General features: G+C 37.9%; 1 protein-coding gene across 2 annotated transcripts in view; it reads right to left on the bottom strand.

Annotated features, from left to right (window-relative positions):
- ADD3 (adducin 3) overlaps positions 1-12,146 on the bottom strand; it is a gene marked incomplete at both ends in the record, with an annotated part of 37,824 nt that extends 25,678 nt beyond the window's left edge. For both annotated transcript variants that reach the window (XM_080695294.1, XM_080695295.1), the window contains one exon: positions 11,952-12,146. In XM_080695294.1, coding sequence (XP_080551420.1) covers positions 11,952-12,146 — 195 coding nt within the window. The remainder of the gene's footprint in view (positions 1-11,951) is intronic.
- Between the last annotated feature and the right edge of the window lie 934 nt (positions 12,147-13,080).

The raw sequence follows: 13,080 nt of genomic DNA, 5'->3' as shown, positions 1-13,080 counted from the left end.
TGTTTCAAAGTAAAGAATAAAAAATAGGGTTGGGGGTGTAGCTCAGAAGTAGAATGTCTAATATAAAATATCTTCCATAAAGATATTTACCAGAAAACTCCACTAATACCCAAGACTCTGTGAACATAAAATGGTTATGAGCTGTATCTAAGATGGATGGATGCCTTCATACAGAGCAGTAACGTGAGTATTTTATTTACCATGGTAAAGGTTAAAAGGAGAATTCCTTGATATCCTCATCTATCTTTATATAAACTATAAAAACTTTCTGGACATGTGGCAATGGGCAAATTTACTCCCTTGAAATTTATCTTACCTTCACATTTTTCCACAGTTCAAAGCAGCTCTTATCAGTATTCTTTGATTTGGTAAGAAAGTATTAATGATATCTACTATGTATACTACTCATTACATACATTACAACAGCTCTGGAAGTAGGCATTATCTGTTTTATTGGAATGTCCATGACTCCATGTCTTTCCAAGAAAGAATTTAAGCAGTTTCCATGGATTAAAATGGTACAAAACCAAAATAAATGTAAGAAAAATCAACTTAAAGACAAAAGTAAGCCTAACAAGTTTAGACAAAGCCAGAAATAAGGTTAAGATTACTAAGTTGATGCCATAAAATTATACACATATGCTAGAGATGAACCGAATTTTATCTAAACTCATAGGGGCTGGGCATGGTGGTGTACACTCATAATCCAAATGCCTGGAAGGCGGAGACAGGAGGATCACAGGTTTGAAGCCAGACTGGACAACTTAGTGAGGCCCTCTGCAACTTAGACCCTTGTTTCAAAATAAAATAAAATAAAATAGGCCTGGGGGTGTAGCTTGGTGGTAGAATGACTCTGGGTTCCATAACCAGTACTACAAATAAATAAATAAAGCCCACAGGGAACCAACATGCCTCAAAACAATCTGCTCAGTGTGCTGATTTAGAAATGGGCAAATGAACTAAATAGACACTTCACAAAAGAAGAAATTCAAATGGCCAATAAATGCATGAAAAAATGCTCAACATCACTGGCAATCAGAGAGATGCAAATCAAAACTACCCTGAGATTTCACCTAACTCCAACTAGAATGGCAATCATTCAAAACACAAACAACAACAGATGCTGGCGAGGATGTGGAGAAGTGGGAACTCTAAGACATTGTTGGTGGGATTGCAAATTAGTGCAACCACTTTGGAAAACAGTATGGAGAATCCTCAGAAGAATGGGAACACACCTACCATTTGATCCAGCAATACCACTGTTGGGTATCTACCCAAAAGAAAAGAAACCAAACTACCAAACTAATGCATGTGTATCTATGTTCATAGCTGCACAATTCACCATAGCCAAACTATGGAACCAGCCAAGATGTCCATCAACAGATGAATGGATTACAAAACTGTGGGATATGTACACAATGGAATTTTACTCAGCCATCAAAAAAAAAACTCAATTACGTCATTTCCAGGAAAATAGATGGAACTGGAGGACATTATGCTAAGTGAGATTAGTCAGTCACAAAAAATAAGAAATCAGATGCTTTCCCTAATATGTGAGAGTTAGGGAGAAAAGAGGAGCAAACAAGATAACCTAAAGGAAGAGAAAGGAGGGGGAAGAGAAAAATCTCTAAAGCACACAATGTACTTAAACATATCGAAGTCAATCACTAAGCCAAGCAAGGAAGGGAGGGACGGGGAGGGAATGGGGTGGGATTTGGGTAGGGGTTAAATCAGCGATGAGTACATGTTTGTACACACAAGTTTTTTACCCCAATAAGTTGTATGAATACAATGCATCAATAAAAAAAAAATAGAATGGCTTTCTGATGAAGACCAACCAGTTGTTTACACAACACTTTTGAACTGATGAGAAATTTCTGCTGGGTGGGATGACAAAGCTACATAAGAAAGATTGAACACTTGTTCAAGGTGACATAGTAAGTTAATGCCAGAGGCAAGGACACAGATCAAATGCTTTTTTTCCTTGTTAATGAAAATGTTTTCGCTTCCATATATCCCACAATATAGTAAGTACCACCTTAAACTATGGGCTACCTATGGTGTCATAGAGGAATGTAAAAGCCGTCTGAAATCAATTAGTTATGTCCTGTTGAGGGTAAATAGCTTGAGGCAGTATATGAGTAAAGGAAACAATTTCAATATAAATGAAATTTCTACATCCTTTTTTTGTTAGTTGGCAGTGCTTCAACAGGTAAAAATCCTCTAGTGTGGAAAGATTTAATTTTTGTCATGAACAAATGACTCATTTTTGTTTCAAATATATATTTTGTGGTACTGGGGATGGAGCCCAGGGCATTCTACCTCCGACCTACAACCCTAACCCTGTTTTTTATTCTTTATTTTGAAACAGGGTCTCATTGAGTTGCAAAGGGCCTAAGTAGCTGAGGCTGTCCATGAACCCAGATCCTCCTGGCTCAGCCTCCCAAGGGATAACAAAGCATGTACCACCATGCCTGGCTGTTTCAGATATTTTTTGAGATTTGTTCAGATAATTACCTGTCATAGACAATAGCAAGTATAAAAATTACTACTGTTATGTATCAGTAAATGTAGTAAACTTTTATTAAAATTATAAAAAATAAACATTTTACTTATCTTTAGGAGAATAATCATATTCCTACAAAAGCCCAATGTTAATAATTCTTTGTAGCTGATTCATTTGAATCCCTACAAAGTTCTGAAATAGGCAATGACTTGCTCAAGATTGCATAGCTAAGAAGTAGAAAAAGATTCAAACTTGAAACTCTCAATTAAACAAGATTTTCCTAATAAAATTTTCCCAATTTTATTTGAGCTGGGCTGAATCTCTAAAACCAAATACAACAAATAAGGCAGTAGACATGCGGTGAAAAACACTGTTGAGTAAACTTCTTAGGCCAGATTACAGCATTTGATGGTTAAAGCAAGCAAGATTGCTATGTAACAGCAGACTGTGGCAATTCTGGAGTACTAGGCAAAGAATCTGCTCCCATGCAGCTAGGAATTCATCAGAGCGTAATGAGAGATTAACTCATGAGCAGGATGGCAAAGTCACCTGCTGGGCTTTTAAACTGCAGCATTAACCATGTTTTTCTTCTCAGACAGAGAAGAGCGTAGAAGAGGAAGTGGTGGGCCTGTGATATTTCGTGAATAACACGAACAAGCCAGAGTGCCATCAGGTGATAGAATCTTTAAGACTTTCAAAACCCAAAATATAGTTCAAGGTATTATGATTATAATCTTCAAAGTGCTGCCACAAAAGCATAATCTGCTATGTATTTCTTTATTTTTGGTATTGGGATTGAACACAGGGGCATTCTACTTCTGAACCACACTCTCGGCCCTTCTTTTGTTTGGAAACAGGGTCTCACTGCATTGCTAAGGCTGTCTTTGAACCTGTGATCCTCTGTCTCAGTTTCCCAAGTAACGGGATTGCAGGTATCTACCAACTTGGCTATAATGTGCTTTAAATTAGTAATTTATGTATTCAGTTTCCGCAAAAATAGCTGCCTAATAGGTGTTAGGCACTGCACTACATCGTTTTATGTTATTTCATTTAATTGTCACAACCAATGTGTGTGGTAATTTCCCCATTTTTCTAACTAAAAAGTTGAGTGAGTTTTCTAATGTCACACAGTTAATAAGTAGTGGATGAGGCAAGATTTGGACCCAGATTCAAACTAAGCAGTGTATTCAAATTTGTATGCACTAAAACAGGTGTGCTGCTGCACACTTGTAAATCCCGCGCTTGGGAAGTTGAGACAGGAAAACTGCACAGGTTCAAAGCCAGCCTCAGCTACTTAGTGAGGCTCTCAGCAACTTAGTGAGACCCTGTTTCCAAATAAAATATAAAAAATAGGTTTGGGAGTATAGCCAGAGGTAGAAAGCCCCTGGGTTCCACCCCCAGTATCACTAAAAAAAAAAAAAATTTTGTATGCACTATTTTTAAATTTTCCTACATATAAAGAAAGAAAGTGAAGCCGGGTGTGGCGGCGCATGCTTGTAATCCCTGCGCTTGGGAGGCAGAGAAAGGAGGATCGCGCAGGTTCAAAGCCAGCCTTGTGGGCTTAAGAGACCCTGTTTCCAAATAAAAATATAAAATAGGTCTGGGAGTGTAGCCCGGAGGTAGAAGGCCCATGGGTTCCATCCCCAGTACCACCAAAAAAAAAAAAAAAAAAAAAGAAAAGAAAGTGAAGAATTCAATTTCAATCTTAGTCTGAGTTAATGATAGTAAAGATTCATTTCATAGGTTATTAGCTAGTCTCATCAGTCTATCACTTGAATAAGGAACTCCTCCAGTGTAGTAATTATGTAATAATTGTCCACTGGGAGACATTACTTTTTAAGATAAATTGATCTTTATTGAATGTTATGAAACTTTTTTTTTTTTTGGCAGTACTGGGAATGGAACCCAGGGGCATTTTATCTCCAAGCTACACTCCCAACCCTACTTTTTAGTCTTTTTTTTTTTTTTTTGGTGGTACTGGGGTTCTTGGAAGCCCTTCACCTCCGGGCTACACTCCCAGACCTATTTTTTATATTTTTATTTGGAAACAGGGTCTCTTAAGCCGCTGTGGCTGGCTTCGAACCTGCGCAATCCTCTTGTCTCCGCCTCCCAAGCGTGGGGATTACAAGCGTGCGCCACCACACCCAGCCTCTAGTCTTTTTTTTTTTTTTTTTAATTTTTTGAAACAGGGTCTCACTGAGTTGTGAAGGGCCTCACTAAGTAGCTGAGGCTGTCCACAAACCACGATCCTCCAGTCTCTGCCTCCTGAATGCTGGGATTAGAAAACGCATGCACCACCACAGCTGGCTTGAATTTTTGAAGTAAAAAAAAAAAAAAAAAAAAAAAAAAAAGGAAAAAGGAAAAAAAAAAAGAGAAAGAAAGGATGATTCAGATAGGTAACCAAGAATCCAGAGGGCATAGGTAGGAGCTAGGGAGACTTGCTCCTGTTAAGGAATAGGACTGATTCCTCAACAAGAAATTTTTGAACATTTGTCCAGAGAGATTTCAGAATTGCTTTGAAGCAGTGACTCTTTACTATCCAGATTTGAATAGCAATAGCTATAGTAGTTACTTTATGCGTATCCCAACCTAGGGTGCATGTATGTGGGGAGAGGAGGCAGATAACTATCTCTCTACAGTTAATACATTGAGAGGAACTATACCTGAGGAATTGTATATCTGGAACTATTTTCTGAGGAGGATCATGGGCACTGGGACCAAATTAGATGAGATTCCAGATTCAAGTTAATACCATAATGGAATGAGACTTTTAGTGGATACTGGGAGAGGACAAGTATGCTTTCTATGCGGGTGAAAGAAAAAGAAACCGTGGTTAAGGACATTCCGTAGTTCTTTTAAAATAAATTGTGATCAAAGAATAGACAATTATCCCCTCAAAAGGGGAACTTCATTAATTATTCTCTCTTTGATCATGGGCTGAAATTAGTGACTTGCTTCTAACTTAAAAATATGGTGGGACTTCCGGGAAGATGGCGACCGAGAAAAGCGGGGCTTAAGAGCCCCGCTAACAACCAATCTCCATTACCACAAAATCAGTGCCTTTCATAGCCAGAAAACACCATCACCAGAGAAACAAAAAAATCACCAGGCTCCAGAGAGAAAGCGGACTGAGAACAGAGCTCAGAGCCACAGAGGTGATACACCAGCCTCATGCCCGAGGACGCGGCAGCAGCACCATACTGCCAGCGGCAGCGGCAAATTCACCGGACGGCTACAGCAAGCCGAGGTGAGCCACTGCGGAACAGCCAGGTGGGATTTCTCGGTGCAGGGATCATCTAAAGCTCCCAGTGACTGAGCTCAGCACACGCTGCAGGGATTCAGAGTGGAACTCAAAACCAAGAAGAAATACGCCAGCCTCACGGCCGAGGGCGTAGCAGCGGCGCCATATTGCCACCGGCGGCAGCAGCAGCAGCGAATTCACCGAGTCCAGTACAGCTACATCTGCGTACTCAAGAACAGTGAGTCAAATTGCGGGCCCCAGAGGAGAAATCCCAGTACTGTACTCCCTGGGACTTGACCCAGTGGGAAAGGGGCGGTGGCAGAGATATCACACCATAGGAGAACGTGCAACCTGGCACCCCCCACAGTCTAAAGCAGCCTCTATCGACTATCTGGGTCAAGACTCTGTGATACAACCCAGTAAAGGAGTAGTGGGGTCTGAGATACTACTGACTCGAGATCCAGAACACCTTAAGTGAAGTCATAGTGACCCTAGGGAAGAACCCAGAGAAGGCACAAACATCCGAAATCATGGGAAAGAGGAATAACACTGGAGCAATGAATGCCCACAACCCCACAACATCAGAACCCGATAAAACAGAAAATCAGAGATTTATAGAAGATCAAATCAGGAAAATAACTGTAGAAATAATACAGGTGCTTCGAAAAGAACTCAGAGAGAGCCAAAAAGAGATAAAGGATGCAATTAATGAAGTAAAGGCCTCAATTCAAAGCACAAACAACCGATTAGAACACATAGAGAACAGAATCTCGCTCTTAGAAGATGAGCAATCCAAAAATGAACGCATAGTTTCTAATCTAGAAAAAAATATCCAACAGCAGGAATCTGACATTGAAGAAATATGGGCCCATTTTAAGAGAGCTAACCTAAGAATAATTGGAATAGAGGAGGGAAAAGAAAGTGAAACCAAAGGGATCAACAATCTCTTCAAGGAAGTAATAGCAGAAAATTTTCCAGACATAGAGCAAGAGGTTGATACACAGGTCCAGGAAACTTATAGAACTCCCTTTAGACAGGATCGGAGAAGAGGATCCCCACGCCACATAATTGTCAAAATGACCAATGTGGAAGCCAAGCAGAGAATCTTAAAGGCAACGAAAACAAAGGGCCAAGTGACATTCAGAGGCAAACCAATTAGAATCACTCCAGACTTCCCAAACCAAGTCATGAGAGCCAGAAGGGCTTGGAGTAACATATTCCAAACTCTGAAAGAAAACAACTTCCAGCCAAAAATTTCCTACCCAGCAAAACTTTCTATCAAATTACATGGAGAAATAAGAAGCTTCCATGACAAACAGAAACTGAAGGAATTTATGTCTTCAAAACCAGCGCTAGAGAAAATACTCAAAGAGATTAACTACAAAGAAGAAATAGGTAACACACACCAGAACCAGAGAAACAAGATTTTCCATCCAACAGACAACTAAGATTGGTTATCTGTGGAGATTCATTACTTATGTTAGTCTTTTACCTATCTCTAAATGGTATTGTTTGCCTTTATTGTTGTTAATTTTTAGGATTTCTAGTTGGAATATTAATATACCTTCAGATATAGCATTTGAAAATATTTTATCCCATTCTATTAGTAACTTTTAACTCTGTTTACATTATCTTTGGATATACAATATTTTTTTTTATTTTTTAGGGAGTTTGTATACTCTTCTGTTGCCTGTGCCATTGAAATCATATCCAAGAAATCACTGCCAATTTCCAAGTTGTGAGGTTTTATGACCCAGATTTTCTTCTAAAAGTTTATAGTCTTAAGATTTATATTTAGGTCTTTTATCTATTTTGAGTTAATATTTGTATATGGGATTAGGTAAGGGTCCAATTTTATTCTTTTCCATGTTATTATTATTTTTCAACAATATTTAGTTAAAAGATTATTATTTCCACCACCAAATGTTCGTGGAAACCTTGTCAAAAATAACTTGACAATATAGGGAAGAATTTAGCTCTAGGCTTTTATTTAACTCCAATGGTTTATATATCTGCCTTTAGAATAGTACTACACTGTTTCAATTATTGTAGCTTTATATGGTTTGAAATCAGAAAATATATATCTTCTAGCTTTGTTCTTTTTCAAGATCGTTTTGGGTATCTAGAGACCATATTCCATATTAGGATAGATTTTTTTTTTCTGAAAAATAAATATATAAATATATGATAGTTTCACCTAAAAAAATAGAAAAAAAATAGAAAAAAAATATTCTCTGGTAAGAAAGAAAGCAAAAAGAAATATTGAAATGTTATCTTTAAGTCATCAAAAGCTTGGTATCAGACAAATGAAACTGTTATGTGAGATTATCATTTTTAATTTTGGATAAATTGCTATAATACTAGATATCAACCACTAAGCCAAGCATGGGAGGGAGGGATGGGGAGAGAATGGGGTTGGATCGAGTGGGGGCTGACTGGGCGATGTGTGCATGTATGTCTACAAAAGTTTGTATCCCACTATGATGTATGAATACAGTGCACCGATAAAATAAAAAAAATATGGTGGATGTGATGTCGAGATTAGGTCATAAAAACATTACTGTCTGCTTTCCCTGGGGGAGAGCACTTATACAGCCCTAAAGATAGTGACACAGAACTGTGACTAGCTGTGTGAGCAATCCATCTTAGGAATGGATGTTCCAGTCAGTTCCATATAGCCTACAGATGGCAGCAGCTTTGGCCGATCTCTTAAACTTCAATTTCATGAAAGAACTTGAGCCAGAATCATTCATCAAAGATGCGCCTAAGTTACTGACTCACAGAAATGATAAGATTAAAAATGCTTGTTGCTTAAGCTGCTAATTTTTGGGGTATATTTTATTTAGCTATAGATAACTAATACAAGCCTTTGCTGGGGCCTGCTCCACAGCAAGGCCGGGGACCAGGGCCGGCTCCACAGCAAGGCTGGGACGGGGGCCCACTCCACAGCAAAGGGCCAGTGGGTCCCTGCATGTATGTCCTGCAACCATCTGGTCAGGAAGCACTTGAAGCTGCCACTGCTTCACCTCTATTTAAAAAATTGGATGAGTGGATCATCTAGTCAAAGTTACTCACCTTCTGGCTTTCAAGATTACAGTTAAGTGGGAATCAGTGCTGAAAATAAGAGAAGGACTTCTAACGCAGAAAGAAATTTTAAGTGATAGGATGTGGAAAAGTAGAAACTCTACTACATTGTTAGCGGGATTGCAAAATAGTGCAACCACTTTGGAAAACCGTATGAAGGATCCTCAGAAGAATGAAGACAAACTTAACATATGATCCAGCAATACCACTTCTGAGTATCTACCTAAAAGAATGAAACCAAACTGCCAAATGAATGCATGAACCTCTATATTCATAGCAGTATAGTTCATCATTGCCAAACTATAGAACCAGCCACGATGCCCATCAACAGATGAGTGAATTACAAAACTATGGGATGTGTACACAATGGAATTTTACTCAGCCATAAAGGAGAACAAAATTATGTCATTTACAGGGAAATGTATGGAACTGGAAAACATTATGCTAAGTGAGATTAGTTAGTCACAAAAAGAAAGAAATTGTATGTTCTTCCTATTATGGGGAAGCAAAGGAGAAAATGAGCCATGGGAGGAGCACTAGACGAAGGAGGAGAAACTATAGATGAGCAAATAAGGAGGCCTGACCGGGGGGGGGGGGGGGAGAAAGGAAATTCCCTAATGTTCATGGTGTCATTAACAGGCATGTCAAAGCTAATCACCAAGCCAAACTTGGGAAGGAGGATGGAGGGAGGGAGTGGGGTGGGAATTGGGGAAGGGCTAAATGAGGGATGTGTGCATGTGTGCCTCTACCATTTTGTACTGCATTAAGATGTTTGACTACAATGCACCAATAAAAATTAAAAAAATAATATAAGACATTGTGTATCATTTCCTTTGTTGAAAAGTTACTGTTGCATTGAAAGGAATTTGGAAATCAACTGTCTTGAGCAATGTGGCAGGGGGACACAAAATTTCTACACTTTTCCAAGTTTTTTACAAATAAAATTTTTAACTTTATTTATTTATTTTACTTTTATTTATAAGTGCAACATATTGAAAATGGTATATATTTAGACTGTGCTTGGTGCCCTTTCCCCCTAATGAGTGTCCAGATTAACCATACTCTATTCATACTTTTACACATAATTTACTAGTAATATTTTAAATTCACTAGGCAAATATCTAAAGGAGGAGATCAACCTACAATGCTTTTAAATTTCAGCTTTCTTTATTCCTGTTTGGGTAGAAAATGATTAAACATTCTTATTAAATAAATAAGGGAATAACAATATATATGTCAGCCCTTTTCTCAATATTTAAGTTCCCCAAGTCATAAACAAAATTAATACTTTTAAGTTAATTTATAAATGGAAATACTTAAGTATTAAAAATTAAATGATCTACTCAAAGTCATGCTGTTTTTAATGATGAAAATATAAAACAGAAAGCCTAGCATAAAAATGCAGTTTAGTACTTTTTCATTTAAACTTTGTAATTAGAATTGAATGGCTTTCTTCGGGGGTACTTCCTCAAGAAGTTTTAATAGTTAACAAGCTTGAACAAAATCTGAATTTCACCTCCTCCTTTCAATTGCTTTATACTGCTTGTTACAGTAATCATTTGGTTAACCTATTAGTTCTTAAAAGTGGCATTTTTTAAGGGCAGGAAATAAATTAATTTTTTCTCAATAATTAATACATCCTTCCAGTATTTGTAAATACAGAAACTCAGTTTTTACTTTCTCATGGTGACTTCTCTGGTTAATCTCTCTTCTATTTAGAAAGGGTTTCATCAAACTGGCTGCTATATTTTTAAAATTCCTCAAAGCCTGTCTTACATTTATAACTTATGCTTTAATGTTTTCATCAAGGTCCCTGGTATGGGAGAATTACTCACAGTGGAGTTCCCCTTCAGCTTTTGACTCAACTTCTGTGATTAAATTCATAAGGGCAGGACAAAAAATATTTTACCTGGCCAGCTCTATGCCCTGATGGCTATTTTACTACCTAGGATGTAAACCTAACATAACCGTAAACCTGGCCATCATGTGTTTATGTGTGCATAACTCTGCTTCAAGGAGCCTATGATCTTCATTATGCATAAAATTTTAAAATCATTTTGATTCTTTTTTTTTTTTTGGTACTGAGGATTCAATCCAGGGCCATTCTATCTCTGAGATAGACTCCCAATCCTATTTTTTTTTTTTTTTAATTTTGAAACAAGAGTCTCACTAAGTTGCTGAGGGTCCAAATTGCTGAGGCTGGGCCCAAACCTGCTCGATCTTCCTGTCTCAGACTTCCAACTACCACATTACAGGTAAGTGACACCATGCATAGCTCATTTGGATCTTAAATTAAGCTGTTTTTTATTTTCTATTATTTATATGCAACCTGTGTAATTCCACTAAATGTCTGTAAGAAACCCAACCAACCACTTGAATATGATTTAAAAGTCTAGATACTGCTGTGCAGATAATCAGGCTCAAGCTGAATTTAAATTCACTTATAATATAGTTAAGTGGGGATATGTACACACACTGTGCTTATATTAGGTATATAATAACCTAAAGCCTTCCTGTACTGCGCTGAGTGTGAAGGAGAAGAAGGGAAGAAGAAAACACGTGCATGAGATATACCTAACTTATTCCTTCGCCCCTATGGCTTGAGTCACGCCCTTTTTTTCTTCACAGTCAGTCAGTCTGAAATGGATGTGCTTGAGTTCAATAAAATCACCTGTTCTCTTGAAGAAGGCTGAACTTGATTAATGAGGGGCTACTTCCGAATATGTGTAAAGGTATGAATATAGCATGGTTACCCTGGACATTCACTGTTGGGAGGGGGGAGCGAAAACAGGGTGGGGGGGATGAGGGCACCAAGTACAGTTTAAATGTATGCCATTTACTTTCAATAAAAAAAAAATTAAAAAAAAAGTCACTTGTCCTCTTTAGTGAAGCATTATATTCAGAAAACACACACAGAAAAGATATGCCATCTAATACAATTACTAAGTTTGTTATTAAAGCTTTGCAAATCAAATATAGTGTAGGTCTCCATTTCTCCTTTAAACAACTGGTCACTCCTCTATCCCTCTTTTAACCTGAGGGTAGCTTAAGATATTTCCTATAACAAGGTTTCCAAAGAGAAAGAAAATAAATTAAAGGCTTGTAATTACATCAACTCACAGGACTCTGCAGAATCTGAGTAACTCGCTTCCTCTGCTCCATCATATTGAAGTCTTGGCGTAGATCAGGAGACATATTTCTTTCCCGAATGTATTCTGGGTCATTTTCATTGATTCGGTCAAAATATCTCTCTTTGTGAGGCATGCTGGGAGGAGGAGGAGTAGTGATCACACCTTGGCTGGCATCTGAACTCATGTTTCAAGTCTGTGGATTCCCCTTGCTATCTACATAATAAATAAAGGACATTCATGATTAATTTCTTAATAAAGTCAAATTTTACATGAGTCAAACAGAACTTTATTTTGTCACCAGAATATCATATACGATTTTCTTTAAAAATAGTTTCTGGGGCATGGAGGCTTGGGAATGTGGCTTGGCAGTGTAGCATTTGCCTAGCATACCCAAGGCTCTGGGTTCAATCCTATGTACATAAAAGAAAAGAAAAGAAAAGAAAAGAAAAGAAAAGCAGGCAGTTTCAAAATGCCCACTACTACCCTCTATAGTGAATATAATTGACTACTATATAAAAGAAACAGCTTTTTCAAGTGATTTAACAACTTTCCAGAGAGAATGTCAGAACTGCTAAGGGTGTTGTCAGATGATTTAACTTTAGCAGATGGTACTTCAATTCCAAGTTAAAAAAAAAAAAAAAAAAAAAAAAAAAACTATGCCGGGCGTGGTGGCGCACGCTTGTAATCCTCGCGCTTGGGAGGCGGAGACAGGAGGATCGCACAGGTTCGAAGCCAGCCACATGCGCTGGCTTAGGAGGCCCTATTTCCAAATAAAAATGTAAAAATAGGTCTGGGAGTGTAGCCCGGAGGTAGAAGGGCTTCCAGGAACCCCAGTATCACCAAAAAAAAAACAAAAACAAAAACAAAAACAAAAACTATAAAGCTATTCAGAAGCTGTGTGAAGAGCTATGAGCCATGATTAATTGAATAATCATGATTATTACTAATATTGAGGTTAACCGTTATTTTATGCCATGGAGATATATTTATTTTGGCTTTGCTACAGATGACGAGCACCTAACCAACTACAGCTAGATCAGCAGGACAGTCATCTAACTCAGTTCTCAAACTGCCCCAGAAAACCTTTTTCAATTCACTATGGGCCAATATTTTAATTA

Source organism: Muscardinus avellanarius (genome assembly GCF_963383645.1).
Source record: "Muscardinus avellanarius genome assembly, chromosome: 4".
NCBI classification, from domain to species: Eukaryota; Metazoa; Chordata; class Mammalia; order Rodentia; family Gliridae; genus Muscardinus; species Muscardinus avellanarius.
Note: the sequence above shows the minus strand (reverse complement) of the source record. Positions and strands in the feature narration are given on the sequence as shown.